This window comes from Dunckerocampus dactyliophorus, chromosome 10 (genome assembly GCF_027744805.1).
Source record: "Dunckerocampus dactyliophorus isolate RoL2022-P2 chromosome 10, RoL_Ddac_1.1, whole genome shotgun sequence".
Taxonomy (NCBI): domain Eukaryota; kingdom Metazoa; phylum Chordata; class Actinopteri; order Syngnathiformes; family Syngnathidae; genus Dunckerocampus; species Dunckerocampus dactyliophorus.
In genome coordinates this window covers 23,302,003-23,325,312 of record NC_072828.1, presented here as the reverse complement: position 1 = coordinate 23,325,312, position 23,310 = coordinate 23,302,003, and the positions used below count along the sequence as shown (strand labels likewise).

At 38.9% G+C, this 23,310-nt stretch overlaps 1 protein-coding gene across 3 annotated transcripts in view; it reads left to right on the top strand.

The window, feature by feature from the left end:
• rabgap1l (RAB GTPase activating protein 1-like) overlaps positions 1-21,830 on the top strand; it is a 117,642-nt gene extending 95,812 nt beyond the window's left edge. For 2 of the 3 annotated variants that reach the window (XM_054788520.1, XM_054788521.1), the window contains exons 20-26: positions 10,916-11,008; positions 15,387-15,497; positions 15,591-15,695; positions 16,185-16,268; positions 16,433-16,504; positions 17,806-18,006; positions 18,558-21,830. In XM_054788520.1, coding sequence (XP_054644495.1) covers positions 10,916-11,008; positions 15,387-15,497; positions 15,591-15,695; positions 16,185-16,268; positions 16,433-16,504; positions 17,806-18,006; positions 18,558-18,713 — 822 coding nt within the window. In that variant the 3' untranslated portion in view covers positions 18,714-21,830. Of the gene's footprint in view, positions 1-4,896; positions 5,160-10,915; positions 11,009-15,386; positions 15,498-15,590; positions 15,696-16,184; positions 16,269-16,432; positions 16,505-17,805; positions 18,007-18,557 lie in introns of those variants that run through there. The other variant, XM_054788523.1, reaches the window with a different exon arrangement.
• The last annotated feature ends 1,480 nt before the right edge of the window (positions 21,831-23,310 follow it).

Genomic DNA, 23,310 nt, shown 5'->3' with positions numbered 1-23,310 from the left:
CATCGCAGTTCAAATGTTGTTGTTTTGTTTTGTGGTTGAATACGGCCTATTAGTAAAAAAAAAAAACATATGAATATTGAAGCAAATTCTACGTTTTTTCCCTAAATGAAGCATTTTCAAGCATAAAAATGGAACTAAAATAAAAATATAAAGCATTAAGTAGATGCAACACAACACAATAGGCACAATAATAATTACATAGGAATCGTAATAACAACACGGACTACTGTTGCAGCCTGAATCTAGCTAAAACTCAACTCTGAACTCCCGACGTCACTTCCTGTCATGTCCGGAACACATTTATTTGAACACACACAAGCGCATGTTTTATTAATGTCTTTAGTGGCCTATTTTCTCTGGTTATATCTACTATATTGGATAATATCAGTGCCTATATGCATGTTATTTCATGTCTAGAGGGTTCTAACAATGATAAAACCTGTATTTAGAAAGTTGTAAACAGGTTTTCTATGCTGTAACTACGAAAATATTGTAATTATAAAGAAGGACTCCTACTTTGCAGAAATTCACTTATCACGGCCAAACAACCAATTAACCACGATAAACGAGGGATTACTGTACTCAAAAGCAAGTTGGTGACGCACTGTTTTTGTGCTTCTCTCAGGACAGGACATCCTACACTGTGTCCAGTTTATCTCTGGTGCTTTTAGTAGCATTTTTGTTCTCTTATGCAATCCTGAGCAAAAAGAAATATCACGGTTGGCTTCAACACTGCACTTCATTACACACATATGCAGAGGCAATTCTAGAGTCTGTTGGGGCCCAAGGCAAAAATTCACATCGGGCCCCGTCGAACCAGCAATAATATTAATTGAAAAAAAAAATAGTCATCACTCAGGGGCCCCCAACTGGGCTGGGGCGCCAAGCAGTTGCTTGCCTTGCCTGTTGGAAAGCAGCTCCCCTGCAAATATGCATAAGTACAGTATAAGAAAATTGCACTTTAACCATACTTGTACTGTAGTTTATGCATGTTTATGTCTGAAAGCCTTTCATTGTTTCTTCTTCATTATGTGTATTTGGGTTGATCATTTCTACACCATTTATGCACACCATCATAAATATGCTGGTATGTGCCAAGGACAACATTGTTAGATTCAATGTAAAATGTTCGAGGCTGTTCATTGTATCTCAGACAATATCACTGGCGTATGAAACATACTGCTGTGGTTTGCATTCTCTTAAGTGCCAGTCATCCTGGAACATCATCTTTCTACTTCTTCTGTCTACTTTTAGAAAACTCACTCCACTCTACGTTTAAAATAGAATATTCCTTGTGGGCAATATTATATGGAGCAACTTTTTCAGTTTGAGAGGCTGAGGAAAAAGGAGAAAGATGTGAAAGAATTCTTCTCCCCCGTCTTCCACAACACATATTTTTTGCTTCTAGCTGTTAAGTAATCCCATGCCTGCAAATTATATGCAATAGTTTGATTGGCATGGTTTATGGCAGGGGTGTCCAAAGTGTGGCCTGGGGGCCATTTGTGGCCCGCGGTTGTGATTTTATCGGCTCGCAGCACAGTCTAAAAATGTGATTTAACAAACTAAAACTAAACAAACTAAAAAAAAAAACACCAGCAGCAAAAATGGGAAAGTCAAAATATTAATTTAAGAGTTGTAATCTAGCAAAGAAAAAAGCCATAATTTCACAGGAATAAAGTAATAGTATGAGAATGTCAAGAAATGTAATTTTAGTAGAAATGTTTTTTTTAAGTCAAAAACAATGAATAAAGTTGTAATTTTTGGAAACTTAGGTTGGGGGAAAATTTATAACAGTCCAAATATTAGGAGAAGGAAATATACAAGAAGAAAGTTGAGATATTTGGAAAATGAAAAAAAAAGCAACAGCAGAAATGGAAAACAGCAGAGTAAAGTCAAAATATTAAGAGAACAAATAGTTTTCTAATGAGAGAAAAGCTGCAATTTTATGAGAATAAACTTGTAAAATGAGAAAAAATTAGTAACAAAGTTGAAAGAAATGGAAAAAATACATTATATTTTTGAAAGATATGAAGTTATAATTATGAGGAGAAAATTTACAAGAAGGAAGCTGAAATAAAATAGTTGGAAATTGGAAAAACTGCTGTAATTTTACAGGAATAAAGTCAAAATATAAAGAAAAAAAAGTTAGAATCGAATGAAGGACAAATGTTGCAATTTTACAAGAATAAATTTTTGTAGCATTTCACCTATACTACAAAGCTGAAATGCAGTTTTTTCTTGAGCTATATATAGCTTCTTAGCATATCTCTATGTGTTGGTTTACAAAATATCAACGTGGCCCTTGCATCCTTTCATCCTTTCATCCTTTCCTGGCCCTCGGTGGAAAAGGTTTGGACACCCCTGGTTTATGATTATTTTCATAGACAAATAGAATAAATTCTGTACAGACAAAACTGCATCTGTAGGCTAGTGTTATGCACATGCCACAGCAATCGGTGTTGTAATTTCAAACCACAAGGTCAATTTAGCCAATCAGGAGCGACATAATAACCATTCTGACTTGAGGAGAAGAGAAACGTATGTGAACACAAAGTTTCATCTAGAGAAATCTGAACTTGGCAAAACAGTAAATAAGACAGATATTGTGAAGTTGGACAAAGAAGACAAGACCAAAAAATGGATGATTTTGCCACCCCAAATTTCCACCCTGGCCAAAAATGTTGAAAATGTGAAATTCCAATGACATAAATTGTAGTTTGCATTCACACAATGAGGCACTTTTGAGTGGACATAGCCTAACTCTGCATCTAATCCAAAATAACAATGTGTGCATGACATCAAATGTCCCGCATTAGAGATGTGGGTTAAAAAAATGGGTTCCAAACAGAAAGAATGAGAGTTTAACTAGCGTCCCTGAACAGATTGTGTTTGGCCTTACAGTTTTCAGTGTACTTTGTGTACAACAATCCTGGAAATGATTCCAGGCACAAGCAGTTTTATTCTCTTATCACTCCCCAACCCTTATACATGGTTTCCTCAGTCACCATATAAATCGGATCAACTGAACTCCGTAAGCTGCTTAAAACAGCGAAAGAATTCACCGGCACCTTGGCTTGATAAGCACTAGTAGTAGGGTGGCTTAGCCTTTCTGGGAATTATGTGAAGAATTTGAATTTCTCGGCCTCTTAGGTATCCTTTGGGCTGAGCATAGGGTGATGACTCTTGAAGAGTGCGGGGCAAAAGGACTGAAGAATTCAAACTTCATATGCTGCTTTTCTTTCCTAACCTTCTAACCTTTTAATAGAATGTCCTGACTGAAGCATACTACAACTAGAATAAGAAGGAAGACAATGTTTGGATGTGCTTTGGTCAACATTGTCGTGTACACATTTGTGCAGAAATAAGATAAAGGGTCATTCTACACACTGGGTGGTATTTGCTTGTTCTAACTCTTCAAAATAAACTTACATTTTCGTCTTTTTTCAACTCTAAATTTAATAAGACACATATTGAACTACTCAAAATGTGTATTGGCCCATCTCAGGCAAGTTTATTTCATTTTTGTATAAGTTTCCTAAGCCAAAATGACAGGACTGAACGTAAGAGGAGTCAGTTTTTTGCATAGAATTTGCAAATACTGTACATGAAATATAGCCACATGGCATTCACACTAATAGCATGTTGACACTAAGCACATTGCAGTCATTCAACAAAAAGAAATGTAAAGATAAATAAGTCATAGTTGAAATATTTCATATAGAGAAAAATAAAGGAGTGAACTTAGTTTTGGCCGTCCCATGGCCTGCGGAGGATCTGAGTGATGCAGCTTCCTGTGACCATGTGATTGGCTATTCTACATTTTTCAGAGAGGGTAATGCGTTAGGGTAACTGACAGAACGACTGAGTGAAAACCCAGGCATGCGACTAAACGGTTAATATTAACTAAATTGTTTTTTTTAAGAAAATAAACTTAACGTATAGTTGGGATAAGGAGTAACACAAATATTTTGAAGGATTTTAATTATTATACCTCATGGTAAAGTCTAATTTCTATTTTTCAATGTTCAAGATAGTTTAAATTGTATATACTGTATTAAATATGCAGTCAGATCAATGTGCAGGACACTTTTCTTAATAAAAAAAAAATTGAGTTCATTTTATTGTGCATTTATACATTTTATTTCCTGTTTGTATTAAAGGGACTTTGGGCTTTGGCGTAGATATGCTTTGAGTTTCAGTGAATTATCTTGTTTAAGTAAATCATTCATGCAAACCCTTATTTTGTGGTATTTTGATTTTACTGTAGTACAGTCAGCTTTTTTTTAAACTCAGAATAATTGCTGCAACAATTAGTTGCTTGTTCATAGAAGTTAATGGAATGTAACACCCAAAATTGAAGATCTTTATAAGGAAATCATGGGAAAAAAACAGTGGAATGAGGTGAGGCATAGCCATGGATACCAGTACCTGTTCTCAGGTCGCTCATGTGCATCAGCCAAAGAGGGAGGAGCCTGTTGCCTTCTCCTCTGAGAGCAGGTTGTTTTGGCATCATGTCTGACTGCAATGATGCATCACTTCCTTGATTTTACTGTTGAAATGAAGTGCAGTAAGGAACAAAAGGTGCTTGCACTTGACAACTTCCCTCTTATGTACCAGCAGTATATGTGTAAACAAGCATTTTCAATGCCCATTTATTTTTTTATAACTGGGAATGCGAAAAATAAATATTTTGAAAAAATTAGGATTTGGTCAGTGAAGAAGAAGAAAAAGCAAAATCATCATCCTCCTTTCTCATACACTCCTAGTGTTACATGAGGGGGGGTTGAGAAACAAACAGGTGTGTTGTACTGTTCACTCACTTCCCCCGCTCTCCCTCTTCTTAGTAGGCGGGGCTAAACTCCTGAGAGACTGTTGAAAGCAGCCGGTCTCCTCCTCTCCTATCACAGAGAAGCGATTGCTGTCCGCTGCACTCCTCTCTGTCTCAGTCACTCTTTCTTCGTCATCTTCGTTTGTTATTTCTCCTCCTCTTCCTCCTTGCTGCTGCTGCTGTCTGCTGTAAGTGAATAGGAGTCAAGATGATGCAGGAAGTGTCCATCGTGGTGGCATATGATGCCCATGTAGTTGAGCGGCCAGGTGAAGAGGACACACTGGCCCGGTTGGTCGCCCACTCTAGACCTCTCAGAGCTCCTAGACCTGTGGTAGGTCTCTTCTGTTCGGGTTACATTTGGTGTTATGCATTTTTAACTAGTAGTTGTCATTTTATTCTTAATTTGTTTTATCTTTGATTTTTAAAGCCTTGACATATTGGAAACGCCTCCCACGGTTGTTGTTAGCTCATGTAGGCGTGTCTTGTTTTCCTACCGAAAATGTATCGGATGTTTGTGGAGGCAAAGCTGTTCAGTCAGTGCATTTCCAAACTGGGGTTGTAGCTGTCGGCTTGTTTCAATTACTGATATTAATTCGGAATCAATGGAGAGCTTGTGCGTGTGGGAGCTGGTTTGTTTGCCTCACGTGGCTAATTGAATTCCATGGCCTAGTTTTGCTGGGATGTCCAGTTGCCTTTGTCCTTATTTCAATATTCAAACTCTTCTGAACTACCATGGCGCCGGGGCCCTCATCACGTGTCCCCATACACACACACATGTGCAGGCACAAACACTCACATTACACAATTGTAATACCCACCATGGCACCAGAGTTAAAGCATGTGATCACTTGGGGTTTGTTTCCGTTTGTTTCCATTTTCAGCTGTAGGTATTCACGTCTAAATGTGGGCTGGGTACCATCTCCTGCAGTACCAAACCTTTAATCGCATTTACTGAGTCAATGAAAATGTTGTGTAATGCAAGAACGAGCCTTGACAGTGTATTGGCTGCTTTGAGTTTGAATTATGTGTGTGTTTTTAGTAACACTGTGCATGCTTTTTGGTGGTAACCAAGCAAAGGAGAGCTACAACTGTAGAAATATTCTTGACTGAGGTTTGAGTTGTGACATAACAACCATCTAGTAATTTGTGGGAAATGTCTACATTTATCTGGGATTGAAATTGTGAAATATCATTTAAAACAATTGAAACGGACTAGAGTCTGTTTGCTCTGCGAGTACGGTTTGTTTAGTCAAGTGTGAACACTGTCAAGAAACAAAAGGACCGAACCAAGCAGTTGGACCGAGACCACCTGAGAGATGAGGGAATGAGTGATGAGAGGATGAGTGAGGCAAGTGTGAACGTCAACTACACCAATGCGCCAAAAACACAGGATATGATGTCACCAATGCGACCACAAGCAGGCAATGCTTGCTTATTCACACAGAATTCACAAAATTCACAATATTCACAAACACTATTAGTAATATTCCCCTTTTGTAAACTCAGCATTATTTTGTCAAGACAGATTGATTTGATTGCTCATCTGTAGGACCCTATTAAATGTGCAGGTGGCTGTAATTTGTGCAGTTCATTTGCATGAATGATGTTTTGCGGTGGGAGGTGTGCGTGCGTGCGTGTGTGTGTATTTAGGGGTGGGGGTGTTTTTGAGCTGCACAGAGAGCATCTGGATGTTGTCTTTCAGATGGTGACTATACTAACAGTTAGCAAATGGTTGTCGCCTTATAGTTTTACCTTCAATATGAGCAATATTGTAGCACAGGAATGGGAGTACATTCTTACAGTCTTACAGCTAAAGTTTGTGTGCACTGGTGAAATTCTTCAAGGTGCCACCTTTTGTCAACCTGTAGATTTAATAGGCAACCCATCCCATTCAAAACTCGCAGCTTTTAAAATTTGACTAACCAGTATCTGTAATTGCAGGGTGGTTCATTAAAATGTTGGAGCTGTTATTTTAGAAGACAATGACAGGCAAAGTGGCCGCCCTTGACAGAGGAGAGTTTTGAGTCTAAAAATAATAATAATAGAAAATGTGGAGGTTTATGAAATGTCAACATACAAATGAGTTCTGTTGCTGTTTCTGTCTAAACAAGGTTGACTGTAGATTGATGTTACACACTAAAAAGGAAACGTGTATCATGCTAGTATGTTCCTTTGTTAGTATTGTTGTGTTGTACATGCTCACTAAACCTGTTTATGTGAACTAATTAAACAAAACCACAGCAAGTTGGGAAATAGCTGCTGGAGTCTTAATGCGTTTTATGAAACATGGGCCGTAAAATAAATCCATCCTATTTATCCCACAAAAGGGATTAGGTGCATTAATAGAGGTTAAATCGTTTTTCACAGCTCTTCGGGCTGTGGTCAGATTAAACGGCGTGCCAAAATTACTTTTACTGCCAGGTGAAATATGTTAATTTTATGTTAGATTTTTCGGAACTGCTTTTATTACAGTAGCCACTAAAATTAATGGGAAGCAATTCATGTCCTGCAGCTCCTTACTGTGCATTCAAAGGAAAACAAAGAAAGGCGAAATTGGATTTTATGTTGGTGCTTTTCAACATGTGTTTCAGTATATTAGTACATGCTGGGTAATAATGTGTGACATGGTTTTTAGCCTGCTTAATCACACTAAACCGCCGTTTGTTCCCACACAGATAACAACAGAATGGGCCTGAATTATCTTATCTTCTCAGAAAATGTGTGTTGGATAGATTAAAATGTCATGGTCATTTACCTTTAGTAGTTAGTCATGCCTCGCCCCTTTGCGGTTTGAATATCGCGGCTTCACTCCATCACGGTTTTTCAAAAATATGTAAATTAATACATAAAATATTTTGTGGTTGCATACGGCCTATTAATAATCAAGACATATGCAGCTGTCACATATTTTCTGTCTAAATTAAGCATTTTCAAGCATCAAAATTGCTAAGTGAACTAAAATGCAATTCAAAGATGTTGATGTAGTATTCATCGCTGACCACTAGGTGGCGGTTTAAACAATGATAATGGCTAATTTATGGCTGAAAGAACTACAGTCCCCATAACGCTTAGAGTGCAGATTCAGGAAGTAGAGACTTTGAGTTGTGAAGTGAACTCTAATAATATTTTGAAGTCTTATGTCTTGAGTAAGTTTGATCAAGTTTAGAATTACTACAGCCATTGCTTGGACTATGGCAGCTGTTAACCCCGATGGAAAAAAAGCACCTCAAGTCTCGCTCATCTGAGCTACCGAGTGATGCTCTGAACACTGAGCGTAGGTACGAATGCAAACAAGCATTAAAGTGAAATAGGTTGTTCACCAGCTGACCAAAAGTTTAAGACCACAGCCTTTAAAAGCCAAAATCTTGGCAGAAATGTGGATTTAATATAATTTTCTGTCAGGCAGTCACACTGTCATGATCTCTTGATGTCAAAGGCAAAAAAGCTTTCTCTCTTTGAATGCTGTCGGATTGTTGAGCTGCATGAGCTCAGCCTCTCGTAGTGGGCCGTTGAGGCTGAGGTTGGACCCAGTAAGACAGTCATTTGAAACTTCTTCAAAGATCCTGCGGGTTATGGAAAAAAAAAGTGAAATAGTAGACCCAAAAAAATGTCACCGGCAGGATCCGATTGGCTGTCTGTTAAGACAAGGGACCATCCTCGGCCCAAATGAAGGTTGTTGCTGGTGCCGAGTGCAGTCCAATAATCATCAGATAGCATCTGCGAGAGAAGGGTTTTAAGAACCAAAAACATCTTCAAAGGCATCATCTTCTTCAATGCCACAAAATTGCCGGTTCGGAATTTGCACGAGAGCACCAAACATGGGACATTGAAAAGTGGAAGAAAGTTTTATTATCTGATGAGAAAAAAATGTCACCTTGACGGTCCTCATGGCTTCCAACGTCACTAGCATTACAAGCAAATCCCACCTGGGATGTTTTCCACATGGCACAGCTGACTTGTTCCTTCAGGTTGCGCAGGGGCGTCAACTGGCAGTGGCTGTGTGGAGATGTTGCAGGGGGATTCATGCCTGTTCCAAGCTGCTCAAACACAGCGAAAGATGGTATTAAAAGAAGGTTAAAGGGGGAAAAAAAATCTGCCTCAAGATAGATAATAAACAAAATTTTGATTAACACTGGTATTTATTTACCAATATGTTTATTTTTGGGGTTGTAGATTGCAGTGGTGTAGAACTGCAGCTCTCAATGAGTCAGGTGCCTGACTTGATAACATCAAGACGCAGAGGAATATCACATGACCGGAATCCCCAGAAGTAACGGTTGCCGCTATGGTGATGTTGTTTCCACACGGGGGAGATCAAATTACCGCCCACTTGAAGCAGACATACATAAAAACAGCTCCATATCAGTCAGTCTTTCGGGTTGTCTCATTTTTTTTTCCAGCTGGAGCTCAGCCCCTTAGATATAATTATACAGTATGATATCCCATATAAGATAAACATTGAGATATTAAGAGTAGGTTAGGTTTCATGTGCATACTCTAGTTGAATTAATGTTGCATTGACAAAATTGTGCAAGAGTGAAGACTCGAAACTGTGCTGCATAAACCACAATACCACAGAGTTGTCAGAAGCAACAGTTCTTTTTTTCCCCCCAAATTCAAATATTTGGTTCTATATATGCAGTATATAGTAACATAGTATACTGTGAACACTGAGAATGTAGTGACATGTGGATTGCGTTCTTCAAGTATGAAATTGATGTGGTCTCACTCTATATAATTTAAATAATAAATACACTGGAAGCTTGGTTAGCATCATTAATTGGTTCTAGAAGGTCAGACTCAAACCGAAACATACTCTAACCGAATTCATTTTTACCATAAGAAATAATGTAAATCCAATTAATCTGTTGCGGTAAGCCAAATATGTTAAGACAAAACACGTTTTTATAGTTTTACAGTCACAGTAAGCCCTCGTTTATTGTGTTAAATGGCTCCCAACCCGACCGTGATAAGTGAATTTCCACAAAGTAGGAATACTTCTTTATAAATGGAATCTTTTCATAGTCATGACATAGAAAACCTGTGTACGATCTTCTAAATACGCTTTTATTAACATTATTAGAGCCTTCTAGATATGGAATTGCACCCCTATTGTCACCTTTACGCATATTACCCAATATAGTAGACATAATAAGAGTAAATAAGCCATTTAAGACATTAATAAGACTTGTGCTTGTGTATGTTGCAGTAAATGTGTTCCTTAGGGGAGCTTAGTGGCTTTCAGACAGAGGTGTGGAGGACAAGAAGTGACATCGGCGGTTCAGAGTTAAGTTTTAGCTGGGTTATGGCCACAACAGTAGCCATTGTTTATTATTATGATTATAATTATTACGTTATTATTACTGTGCCTGTTGTGAGATACTTTAAACCCGCAATAAATGCCTGTTCCGGCAATCAAGTCTGGTGCTTGTCTCACCGAACAATCAATGACACCTAGTGACCAATGTAGAATACTACATTCACAGTTAAGACGTCTTCTGCCTTGTATTTGTATTTCAGTTCATTTAGTTAGTTAATTTAGCCATTTTTATGTTTGAAAATGCTTAATTTAGGCTGTATTCAGCCACAAAACAGCATGATTTATGAATTAATACATGTTAGAAAATCCGTGATAGCATGAAGCCGCGAAATTTGAACCCCTATGTGGTGAGGGATGACTGAATGGTCGAAGTGCTGCCACTTGCTGCTTTCTGTGGCTCCATGGTGGGTTATTTTGCAGCCGTGATCAAAAGAAAAGCAGAGACTTGTGGCGTGACTGTGTTAGTTTGCAAAGAAATACAGAGTCACCTGCTGATGACATCATAGACGTGCAATGGAGCTGACTTCTGGTTCCGGTTTGTTACCTAATAGACTGGACAAGGATGTTATGGGATAAAAATACATTAACAACTCAGTTGGACCCAAGCATTGTATTAATTACATGACAAGACACGAGCCGTATTGTGCACTAACTGGAAAATGTACGCAAACTGTGGTTCCACTATATAGAAGATCCCTAAAATTCCTTCTCCTTCAAGTTAAATAATTATTGTTTTTAATCATAAGCCTCTGCATCTGTGCTTTTAGGTTCCAACCAAGAAGCTAAAGAAGTTTGAGAAAGAATATCAGACGCTGAGAGAGAGCCAGCTGCAGCAAGAAGACCCCATTGACCGATACCAGGTACAATATACATACTTTCTTGGATCCTGATATCTATTTGTTCTATTGTAGTCATCCTACTGGGCGGTTAAATAAAATGTACATACTGTACTGAAATATTTATTGGTTGTCACAGACTTCACGACCACTACTTTTTGAAAGGTATTTGTCAAAGTTATAATTAGAATTGTTGCTAAGATTAGAAATTTTTCAGTACACATTATGACATTATTCTGGCCCCCAAATTCTACTCCAGCTTCTATCACTTTTAAACTATCATATCTATTCTTGGTACTGTCAGAACTCCTCAGCAGGAGTTATTTACAGATTCAGACATTCAAACTGTCCATTAACTGAGCTGCTTGTTCCCAGTTGCTCCATTTTTTGTGACTTTATTTTTCTCCAAGTAATTCAAAATAAAGTTCCTGTATGTTCAAGTCTTAAATGACTTAGTGAATTTAGTTTAAATGTGCTTAGATGCAACAGTAATGTTTGGATATCCATATGTATTATACATTGACATACATTATACTATCATGCAAACATACAGTTGAAACCAGACAGTTTACACATAACATTTTGGCAGTATTCATAGTGAATATTGATTATATTATTAATTTACATTAAATATTAATATGGGCCGTACGGTGGTCTAGTGGTTAGCATGTTGGCCACACAGTCAGGAGAACGGGAAGATCTGGGTTTGAATCTCCATTGGGCATCTCTGTGTGAAGTTTGCATGTTCATGGGTTTTCTCCGGGTACTCCGGTCTCCTCCCGCATTCCAAAAACATGTTAGGTTAGTTGGCATTATGATGGTATGAATGTGAGAGTGAGTGGTTGTTTGTCTATAGGCAGAGAAGATGGATGGATAAATACTAATATTAATTTATTATTAAATTAATATAACTTGTTCCCCAACCTAATTTTCCAAAAATTACCACTTTTTTCGTTGTTCTTTGTTATTAAGGCCTTTTAAAAAATGTTTTTTTAATGTTTCTTTTTCATGCTTTTCAAAACATTAAAAATAATGCAACCAAAGTATTGCTGAATTTACTTTTTTATTACATAGCATGGCCAACAATGTTGTTTGGCTTTTGTAACAAACCTCTCTGAGTCAGGTCCTTAATCCAATAAAAGATCAAATTGGAAAAAAAGGGCGTGCAAAATACTTTTAGGGTAGGACTAGTCATTTGACATGGTCAAAGGTCGATTTGTGGTGTCATTTAAAATGACTTTTTTTTTTTTTTTTTTAACAAACTCTCTTCAACGCAATAGTAATTTATTGACGGTCCCTAGTATAAACAACCAGCGGTGAGAGCAGCACTTTGCGTGTGAGCTCCCTGTAGCTACGGAGCAGAATATCCAGTGTCCAATGTGAAACTAACTTCACCACGGTACACCGCGGACATGTCTGCATGGTAGTGTCATTTTAACTTCTTCTTGCTGGTGGCGGGAATCGAGTGGCAGCAAGCTTCTACGCGCATTAATCCGCACCTACGATGTTGGAGTGTGGCCCAGATTTTCGAACAACATACGGCAACCGGATCGGCCCGATCTCGTGGCGGAAGCCGATATTATCCGATCTTCAAAATACAGCTGATCGACAGCCGATCCCGATCCTGAAGATCGGATCGGGACATTCCTAGTTACATTTATATGCTCTTAAAATTATGTTATTTTTCCACATAATATTACGTTATTCTTGTAAAATCACGACTTTTCCTCGTTAGATTTAAACTTTTTTCTCTTAATATTTTGACGTTATTCTTAATATTACTGTAGTGTACAAAAATCACTGTACTGTACAGTAAAATTACTGCTGATTTTTTTTTATTTTTGCCGTTGTTTTTGTTTTAGTTGTCTTGTTATATTTTTAGAATGTGCCGCGGGCCAATTAAAAAACAGCCGCACTCTGGACGCCCCTGGTTTACTGGCAGTGCTACCAAATACTGTACTAGGGAAATATATGTAAACTTTTGTTTGGAAAAAAAAGCCATCAAAAACTCTTATATAAAATATTCTCTCTCGTAATTTAGCAAATAGGAGTAATTTTGGTCATCCTAAGTGACCTAAAACAGGAAAAGTTTAGTCTGATTTAATTTCCGATAGTGAGAAAAAATGTTGTCTTTTTACATAGTGTATGTAAAAGTCTGCTTTCAACTGTAAATGAGTTGAACTGCAGTCCAAACTACAGTATATCTTTCCGGTTCTGGAAAGAAGGCAGGAAACATTTGCTGTTGATAAGATGTAGGACCAGAGTCATTTCCTCTTCCCCCACTAGAGAGGATTTTAAGACAAAGAAGAAAGGACATGTTCCTTTTTGTAGACACATATACTGTACACCGTGTTTGTTGGAGGCATTCCGTTCATGTATCGACTCACGTTATTTTTACCAGAACACCATTCTGTGTTCTTGGTTCTTTCTATCGTGCATCATTTGTATTGTTTTGCTTCATGCAATTTGATTCAGTCTCCACCATCTTATTTTGCTTGGTTCATAAGAAAAACTAAAAGCCTGAAGAGAGACAGAAAGGAGAGAGAGAGAGAGGGAGGCTGGAAAGTATTCAAGTGAGAGGGGGAAACTACTGTCAAGATCATGTGTTAAACTTTAGTTTGTGCTGCAGCAGCCTTGATAGAAGGGCATTGTGACTCTGGATTGCAGAACGTGGTAAGCTGCTTCTGCTCCCTCTCAAATTTCATTAAAAGAAGATTAGTAAGTATATTATTACATACCTTTATGTAGGATATTAACCAGGGATATGAGGCTATTGTGTTATTGTTCCTAAGTCAAGATAGGACAAGATAAAAACAGCTGTGGCAGTGGAATCTGCCTACCTAGTGGCCCTCTCTGTGATTGCCTTGAATAGATGACTTATGTTGACAGGAAGTGACAAATTGTAGCACGAGAGTGAGATTGCAACTCTGTTACTTCCAAGACCTGATGGTCTCATTAGATAGTGCACCGTAACTTTGTTTAAACTGTTAATTAAATTAAAAACATGCCAGCGTGTGTGAGTCTGTCAGATAAAAGTTGTAAATTAGAGGCGGAAGACATTGTGTAAAAGTGACAAGTTATGTATGTCAGGTGACTTCGTTTAACCATGACAACGGTCTGGTTTCATTGAGGCAACACCGCCGTCATGTGAGAAGACATGGGCAGTCATGAGACTCCAATGATGGGCAACAATGGCCTTGCTGAAAAGAAAAAAAATGACTCAGTACAGTAAATGCGGGCTTCAATGCTGCTTAATACATATTGTATTAATACATATTGGAATATACAGTACAATAGATCACCGCTTTTTGCGGGGGTTCCCGTTCATGCCTGCCAGTAGATGTCGAAAATCCCAGAGTAATTAATACGCCCATAAAAATGTCTATTTTTGACTCACGGCTTGTGTTTACCCCTCCAAAACCTCCTACTAGCTTGATGTTGACATTGTCCTCTGATTTTGAGACACGCACAAATCTATGAATAAAGTTGCAATTTGGGGATTTTTGGTTAGGTTTTCTGTATGCGGCCCTTGGTGTAAAACGTTTGGGCACCCCTGCTGTGGCTGATGATACATGTGTGTTGTTGATCTCAAAGGAGCCTCTTATCATTTTGCGTATATCAGTGGTTCCCAAACTTTTGACACTCGCGTACCCCTTCAAACATCTGACTTTAAGTGATATACCCCCTACTCCTGCACAATTACAAAACACAAAGAACACAATGAAACATCTTTGATACATTATTAAATATATATTATGACATTTTATTAAAACATCATGTGTCTTATTTTTCAACTGCACACATAGGCTACTAATTTCAAACGGACAGGGGTCCGATATCTTCTGGAAGGTTTGTCTTCTGTTTGGTGAATTTATTTATAACAAGCTGTGGTAAGATGTGGTCAACTGTGATCTTGAAATAATGAGTACAATGCAACTAATGGTACTGTACACGTAAACGTAATAATTATAAATAATTATGAAAAAAAGGCGCATAACAGACAGAACTCAATAAGGAAATTAATTTAATACGAGGCTTATTACTGAGCCAAATGGACATATGAGCACATATAGCATGAAATTATGCACTTAGCAAAAAATGCACAGCAGCACAGAGCTAACATTATTAAACCTCACCACTGTGCAGTTGCACACAGCATTAACATTTGTGAACAAGGATGAGGTGAAAGGAAGAACGGAAAATACACGTCCGTCTGTGCAGCGTCGAAGAAAGTCATACACATAAATGTCTATCTACGTCAAATGTGGTGTGTTCAAGGACCACTGAACAAAGCGGCCGCAACGCCCGAAGAAGACACATCTGTGAAAGTATAAATTTACTTACCAGTGCAAAATCCTATTTTGGGAACCTAGGGCGTATATCATTGTGTATGTATTTCTAGAGGGAGAACCGACGTCTTCAAGAAGCCAGTATGCGGCTAGAACAAGAGAATGACGACCTGGCCCATGAGCTGGTCACCAGTAAGATTGCCCTTCGGAATGACCTTGACCAGGTAATAAAAATAACAAACAATTACAAAAATATTGGGGTTACAAGATGTGTTGTGTAATCAGGCTCATTTGTGAATTTGTTTATGTGCACTTAGGCAGAAGACAAGGCTGACGTTTTGAACAAAGAGCTGCTGAGCACCAAACAACGTCTGGTGGAGACGGAAGAAGACAAGAGACGACAGGAGGAGGAAACGGCTCAGGTAACATATGGCCTCCTTTAGCCCTCGGCCTACAAAGCACGAGAGTTTATTTGATCCATTATCTTTCACTGATCACCAAAATATTTGGAAATTCAATTACTCTTCTTTTGTTTATATTTGATATTGCTGAGGCACAAATAGTAATGAATAGCCCGAATAGCATCAATTTCAATCAGTAAATGATAAAGATGCAACAATAATAGATCATAAGATGATGGGTTGACACGGATAGATATAATTCATTCAACCCAATGTTGTTGCCAATGAATCTTTTGTGTTCCACTGTGATGCATTGTAGGTCTTTATGTGTCCCCAGAGACAATGGTCAGAGTATACTGTAGGTCAGTGGATGTGCGGTGCAGTTATTGAATGACAAAGTGAAACTTTAGGAGGAGACGGATTGTTACTCTGTTTCATCCTTTGAAAATCTCAGTAACTGAGCTTTTTTTTTATATTACTCTGCACGCTGTCTATTTTTGCCTGTCGCAGCTGAAGGAAGTGTTCAGGAGGGAGCTGGAGAAAGCAGAGTTGGAGATCAAGAAAACCACAGCGATCATAGCAGAGTACAAACAGGTCCGAATATTTTTATAACATCAGCTGAAAACCTGGTAAACATAACGTCTGACACATTTTAACCAGATAATTGTACCATCATCATAGTTTGTTTTCTAGTTGAAACTACTTCAGTACTTCCTATAGTTCAAATGGTATCTAAGCAGCCTGCTCCGATGTTTCAGATCTGTTCTCAGCTCAGCACCAGGCTGGAAAAGCAGCAGGCGGCAACAAAGGAGGAGATGGACATTGTGAGGGTGAGGTTTTGTTCATTTATCAGGCAGCAGATGCAAGTGAGCTGGTGCTTGACATAGTGGACCTGTCCATACATACAACACATGCATGCATGCATTACATACTACACAACAAATCTCAAATCTAACCAATATGAATGAACTGAAATCAAAGTGAAAAATATTTATTTTTCATTAACAAGATACTTTTTCTTACTATGGTAGAATAATTTGCTTATTTTAAGTAATAGAAGAACAAAAATCTGAGATATACAGTAGTCCCTCACAACTTTGCGGTTCGAATTTCGCCGCTTCACTCTATCATGTACCCCGCCTATCTCCCAAAGTCAGCTGGGATAGGCTCCAGCGTACCCCCGCGACCCTAATGAGGAGAAGCGGCATAGAAAATGGATGGATGGATGGATATTATCATGCTGTTTCGTTGTTAAATATGGCCCATTATTAGGAAAAAATATGCACATTTAAGCAAATGTTATGTATTTTTTGCCTAATTCAAGCATTTTCAAGCATAAAAATGGCTCAGTGAACTAAAATACAAATAAAAGACATTGAAGACACAAAGACGTGACAATATGTAGTACTCTACACTAGTCACTAGGTGTCAGTAATGTTACTGTAATGTTGGGTGAGACACAGACACACCAGACTTGATCACCGGGAAACAAGAGATTTTATTGCAGGTTTGAATTATCTCCCAACAGGCACAATAATCCTTAATAAAAACACGAGCTCCAGCCGTAACCCACGCCAGTCTAAAACTCAACTCTGAATCCCCGACGTCACTTCCTGTCCGTCCCACCACTTAGTTCCTCTGAGGAACACAATTATAGCGACACACATGAGCACGAGTCTTATTTACATGTCTTTAATGGCTTATTAACTCTGGTTATGTCTACTATATTAGGTAATACCAGTGTAAAGGTAACTATAGGGGTGCTATTTCATGTCTAGATGGCTCAATTGTGTTAAAAAACGTTCTTAGAAGGTTGTAAACAGGTTCTTTATGCTCGAACTACGAAAATATTCAATTTATAAAAAAAGGAATCCTTCTTGGCGGAAATTCACTTATCACAGCAGGGACCAATTAACCACAATACACAATGTACCATTTCTTTAAATAAGCAAAATAATGTCATCTAACAGACCACAATCTAACAGTGAGACAGTGAGGGTTTACTGTAACTATGAGTGCAAATAATTATCACAGTAGCGAGATTAGATAGATAGAAATATTTTGGCAAGACTGTGAATTGATGGTAGTTTCCACCTACAGTACACCCTCTAACCTGTTTGTTTCCACGCAGAGTAAAGTAACAGGCTGCGAGCACTGCAGAGACCTGTTCAGCACGATGGGGTCCCTCCAGGTGTCATCGCCCGGCCGCGACAATACATCCTCGGAGCCGTTGGACGAGGAGAAGGATGGACTGAAGGAACAGCTCAGGCAGATGGAACTGGAACTGGCACAGACTAAACTACAGCTGGTGGAGGCCAAGTGTCGCATCCAGGTGAGCAGCAGGAAGTAGGCAACATCCGTGAAAACAAGAATTATGCTTATAATTTTTTGCTTTTTTTACACTTATACATTTTATACTTATAAAAGTAAAGGCTATAAAAGTCATAAAACTATACAATAGTCAGTAGTGAGTGAAATAAGTAGAACAGTTACTGGTTCTTTTCTTTATTGACTGTTTGTTTAATTATGTTTACCACTGTCAGTTTGTATTTACCACACTCGTTAAAAGTAAAGCAGACTTCACCACTGTGGGGGAGCCGTGGAGCAAAAAAAAAAAAATGTCTTGCTGATATTAGACTTACCTAGCAGGGGAATTTAAGGTTAATAAAAATAAATACATTTATAAATACATTTTTCTAAAAATAACATTACATATAAAATAACAATTGATGAAAGTTGATGATTAATTTATTGTTATTGTTTTAGATCTTAGCTGCTAAGTCCCTTTTGGCTAAATTACACATCAATATATACAGTACATGTCAGCAACATGTCTGCTGTGGCAGAGGCTAACACAGAGAGCTTCTTCTTGTGGTGCTGCAGGAGCTCGAGCATCAACGAGGAGTCCTGATGAACGAGATCCAAGCGGCCAAGAACTCTTGGTTCAGCAAGACTTTGGGCTCCCTCAAGAGCTCCGCCTCATCTTCGTCCAACCTCTCATCGCAAAGCCCCTGTTCTCCAAAGGAAGGCCCGGCCTAGAGTTTGTCTCCTCGTCTCCTTCCCAGCCAAGTTGTGGGAAACAAGTCAAAGGAACAAGCAGTGGAGAAATGCAGTGTTCCTTTTCTGGCTACCTGGACTGTGTATGACTACAGAAATGAAGGCTGAAACAAACTGGGAGACAGGACCTGGCTTATGAGAACCCGAATAATCCGACTTCCTTCATGTGGGATCAAACAGGAGATGTGTTAGTAAGGTTTGATAGAAGTCCTGTTTAAGTTTTGTTACATCCCTCAAACCTCACCAGAAAATTGAATGGCGTTATATCTTGTTGCCAAATATTGTTACTGCAGAAGTCAAATGATTGAATTTGTGTTTTTAAGTAGCGGCTTGAGCTCACATTTAGGCCCTGTCCACACGGGAACGTTCCAGGGATTTTTTTTTGGCGGAAAGAAAAAAAAAAAAAAGTCCACACTGTTTTGGAGTAGTAAATAGTTGCATCCAGACTGAAACGGATCACTGGGAGAAATACACAAGGCACACCAACGTGTGGCGCTGTAAACAGACATGCAGACGGAACCATGCGACACACCAAACAACCCGTTGATCGTGGGCTACAAGTCGGTGTTTGGGACTTTGCCGGTCGATCGTGAGAATAGTAGAAAAAATTTTTGTTATTACATCGGTGCCCTCCCTCCCGGAGAGCGACGAACAGGCACACATTTTGACCACTGAATACGCCTGTACGCCTTTCCGCCTTCCAGGCATTCAACAGGCGAGCTCCAATCAGGAGCCCACTCCCCAAACAGGACAGAGATAACAGTGCATGCACACCTGCTCGCCTCGCCCCGCAACAGCAGGCTTTCCGGGACAAGCGAAAGAAAGAGAGAGAGTGACAGAGCGCAGCGACGTGCCTGAGAACACAACAGTAATTATTGCAAGTTAATGTGGCTGAAAATCTGCCTTTGCTACCTCAAAATTAAGACACAAATATGACTCCTTAGACGTGCAGCTCTAAATAAAATCTTGCTCGAGCTGCGGCTCGTTAGGACTGACTATTGTGACACATTGACCCGTCTCTTGCTCTCCTCAACCACCATCGCTCCCGCACAATGCTGAGCCAACAGGCCGAGGTGTAGTTTGCTCATACAGCCCACGCCACAAGCCCGACCCCGACAAAGATCCACAAAAGTAGGGGTGGCCAAGGTGCAGCTCGGGGGCCATTCGCGACCTGTGGCTCATTTGTCATTGCGTCACTACAGAAACAAAATAAAATTTAAAAAATTGTAAAAACAGAGCAAAAGGCACAATGAGAAAAGTGCGTCATTTTGGGAGTATAAGACAAAAAATACTGGTAGAATGTCGACTGCGGTGAGTCATGACACTCGACATATTCAGTTATTATGTTGGCTTGTCATCAATGCTCACTTCTGGTCACGTGACGGCGACGGGTCGCTGACATCATCGTTTAAAAAAATAGTTTAAAAAAATGTGTCTATATAGAAATGACAAGCCTGTGTTTTCAGATTTTCACACTCTGGAAGCTGTTTTTCCACAAATACCGTTTCAGGGCACACAGAACGCCGGTTCCATGTGGATGAGAGTCTGAAACAATAAAATACTCTGCCGTTTTGACCTGAAAACGTTTCCGTGTGGATAGCCCTTTATTCTCACACCATTAACATTGTTGTCACTGATGACACAGCTATTGTGATTTGAGTGCAGCAAAGCTACTCTGAAAAGGAATACTGCATTGTAACCCAGAACAACACAACATTTGTGTTTCTTCATAGAACTTTAACTTAAACAATGTCCTAACAAATGTTTAAATCTAATTATTGTTTTTTAAATAACCTTGTACAGTTCTTTAAGAGGTTAGAAGAATATTATCTTTTTTTTTTTAATTGATGATTGATCTCTGTAGTTGACGTTAGCACAGTGTGTGATTGTTCTGGTCGAGTCCAAACACTCACAAGCCAATACAACATGCACACAGATCCTTTTTAGTCCTTCAAACCGCTGCCCACCACCTGCCACATATCATTCTGCATTTCATCCATTAGCCATATTTCCAGTTGGTGCCTCCAATTATTTTATGTTGTGTTTTTAATGGAAGCAGATCCCTTGTGAAGCCATCACTTATTATTTGTTTTGTTTCAAACAGAACCAAGGGGCCATGTTGTTCCCCATTAACTTTTTGTTCATATCACGGAATCAGCATATATCATTGATGCCCGTTGATGCTGAAATATATATGCTACATATTAACCCGTTAAGTAGCTCCTTTATTATCTCATCCATTTATATGTCATCTTCATTGCCAACATTTGGAAGGGCACCAACACCTTATGTGCTGTTTATTTCAGTAAAAATGAACGTTTTTATTTTACAGGTGGAGCGCAAATGTCTCAAAAGAGTTTAGCCGAGAGTGTGACAAAGTTTTATAAAAGAACTTTTATGAAGAAAGATTTAAAAAGAACTTTATTTGTTCCAATACGTTCTCGTATTTGCATTTCTTTACCATGCCTGTTAGATGTTAGCGGGCCAATTACTGCAGTTTATGTGCCAACAAGTTGGTTTTATCCAGGCTGGTATCAGCCTTTGGACTCTAACCAAGCCATGTTTGTGTGTGTGTGTGTGTGTGTGTGTGCACTGTGCATATGTTGAATTGTTTCAATTGGCTGCCTTTTTCTTGACGACTGAAGCTGTTGGCTGATTACTGGTTCGTTTGGGTCCTGACTCTGCCGTTGTTAGATTCCTAGTGCACACAGCGTCTTTATAGCTGGTGGCCACCATGCAGCTTAATTGGACCAAATGCACCTGAGGGAAGATCAGAGATGCTGATAAGCCGACGAGTGTCATTTCCACACATTCCTTCTGCGTTGTAACCGTCCAACAACAGCAAACTGTGGCCAAGACCCTCATCAGTACATGCACTAACGATAACACTATTTCAGCGGTTGGTTTAACAGTTTTATGAAGCACAGAGCATCATTATTTTTAACTGATGATTATTGTTGCAGACAGGAAAGCTTCTAGTTTATCATCCACTTTGACAAACTGTCTTGCTCACTTTAGGTGTCATACCTGCGAGACAACGAGCGACGTTTCTGTTAAGTCACTGTCTGACCTGCATTAATAAATGTCAGTGCTTCTGTTCATGTGTGCACTTTTGAGTTTTTCTTTAAACTCTGTCTTCAAGTCACGCAACTGGTAAGGCGTCTCCTCCGTTGAGCTTCCATCCTTAAAGAATGAAGTGGCTTCAGGGCTCAATGAGGGCGGCTTTACCATTAGGCAAACACAGGCAATTGTTAGGGACCCCGAGATTTCCAGGTGCCCCAAACGTCTCATAAAAACTGATTATTGATTTTTTTTCTTTGATTTCCGGTTCATAGTACACTTGTAGTCTTAATTCACGCGCTTAAAACTACATCAAAATGCGTAATCTATCATAATCGTCATGATCCGCTCACCTTCCCTTGTCATGCAATGGACTATTCCGTGTTACTGCGCATGTGCGGATTGATTCTGGAAGTCAGTTGTGAAACAAACTTGTTGGCGCGAAGTTAAACCGGTGGAGTGGAGAAGAGAAGAAGGCGAGAGAGAAACGTTTTTTTTTTGTTTGTTTTTTATCAAACGACCGAAGGTAGACGAGAATGCAGTAGATTTAGGGATGAAGCTGTGACGCTTTTCATCACAAAGATGTGAGTATGAAAACACTTAACTATATTAAATGTTACTTAGTGTTCTGATCAATTACAGTAAAATCTTTGAGTCACTCGTTAGGTAATAATATTCTCCCAGGAGGATTTTAAGGAATTTATCTAGCTCAGGAAATTGGACATTTTTCTCATATTCACACTTGTTAGTAGATGATAAACATCCATATTTAAAATGTTTTTTAGGGGGGGAGAGGGTAAACAATCTGACAGAGTAGGCAAATAAAGTCACCTAAATTAAATACTCACTTTTGTAAAAAATTGAAATTTAAATAACAAAACAGTACAAGGATGCGGAGGGCCCCGGGTTTGGAGGGAATGGGTTTGCCTTGGGCCCCCAAATGACTAAATACGCCCCGGGGTGCAAAAAAAGGTTTGTAAGGCTGCTAACATTTGTGTCTTTGCAGAGAGCGTCTCGTGAGCCTGTTGCCATGGATATGAGGAGGAGAGGTTCCATAAGTGCAGTAGCAAGGTTAAGTATACTGTATACTGTATTTGCTTAAAACACTGCTGGATCCACTACTAACAACTATTAGATATCAGTTGTAACTGAAACTGAGTTAAGCTTTGTTTTCTGCCTCCTGTTTTTGTTTGCATAATAAATCTAGGTAAACATCTGCACCTGAACAAGAGGGGATGACATTCAGTATTTTGTTGTCTTCTCACTATGTTTGTTGAACAATTATATTGTAGATTATAATAACACTTGTCACCATAAACAAAGTGTTTCAGCATTTTTAGACATTTTACTGAAACATTTAATCGTCTCTCAACTGCTTACTTGGCTGGTATGGAACTAGTGTGCATCGTTCAATAAGTGGTTGCAGTATTTTCATCCGTGTGCAATACAAATCTGGCGCATTTGCGTGTTACCCCCACTAGAGGGAGGTATACGATCGTGTTGGTCTGCAAAGACTTGC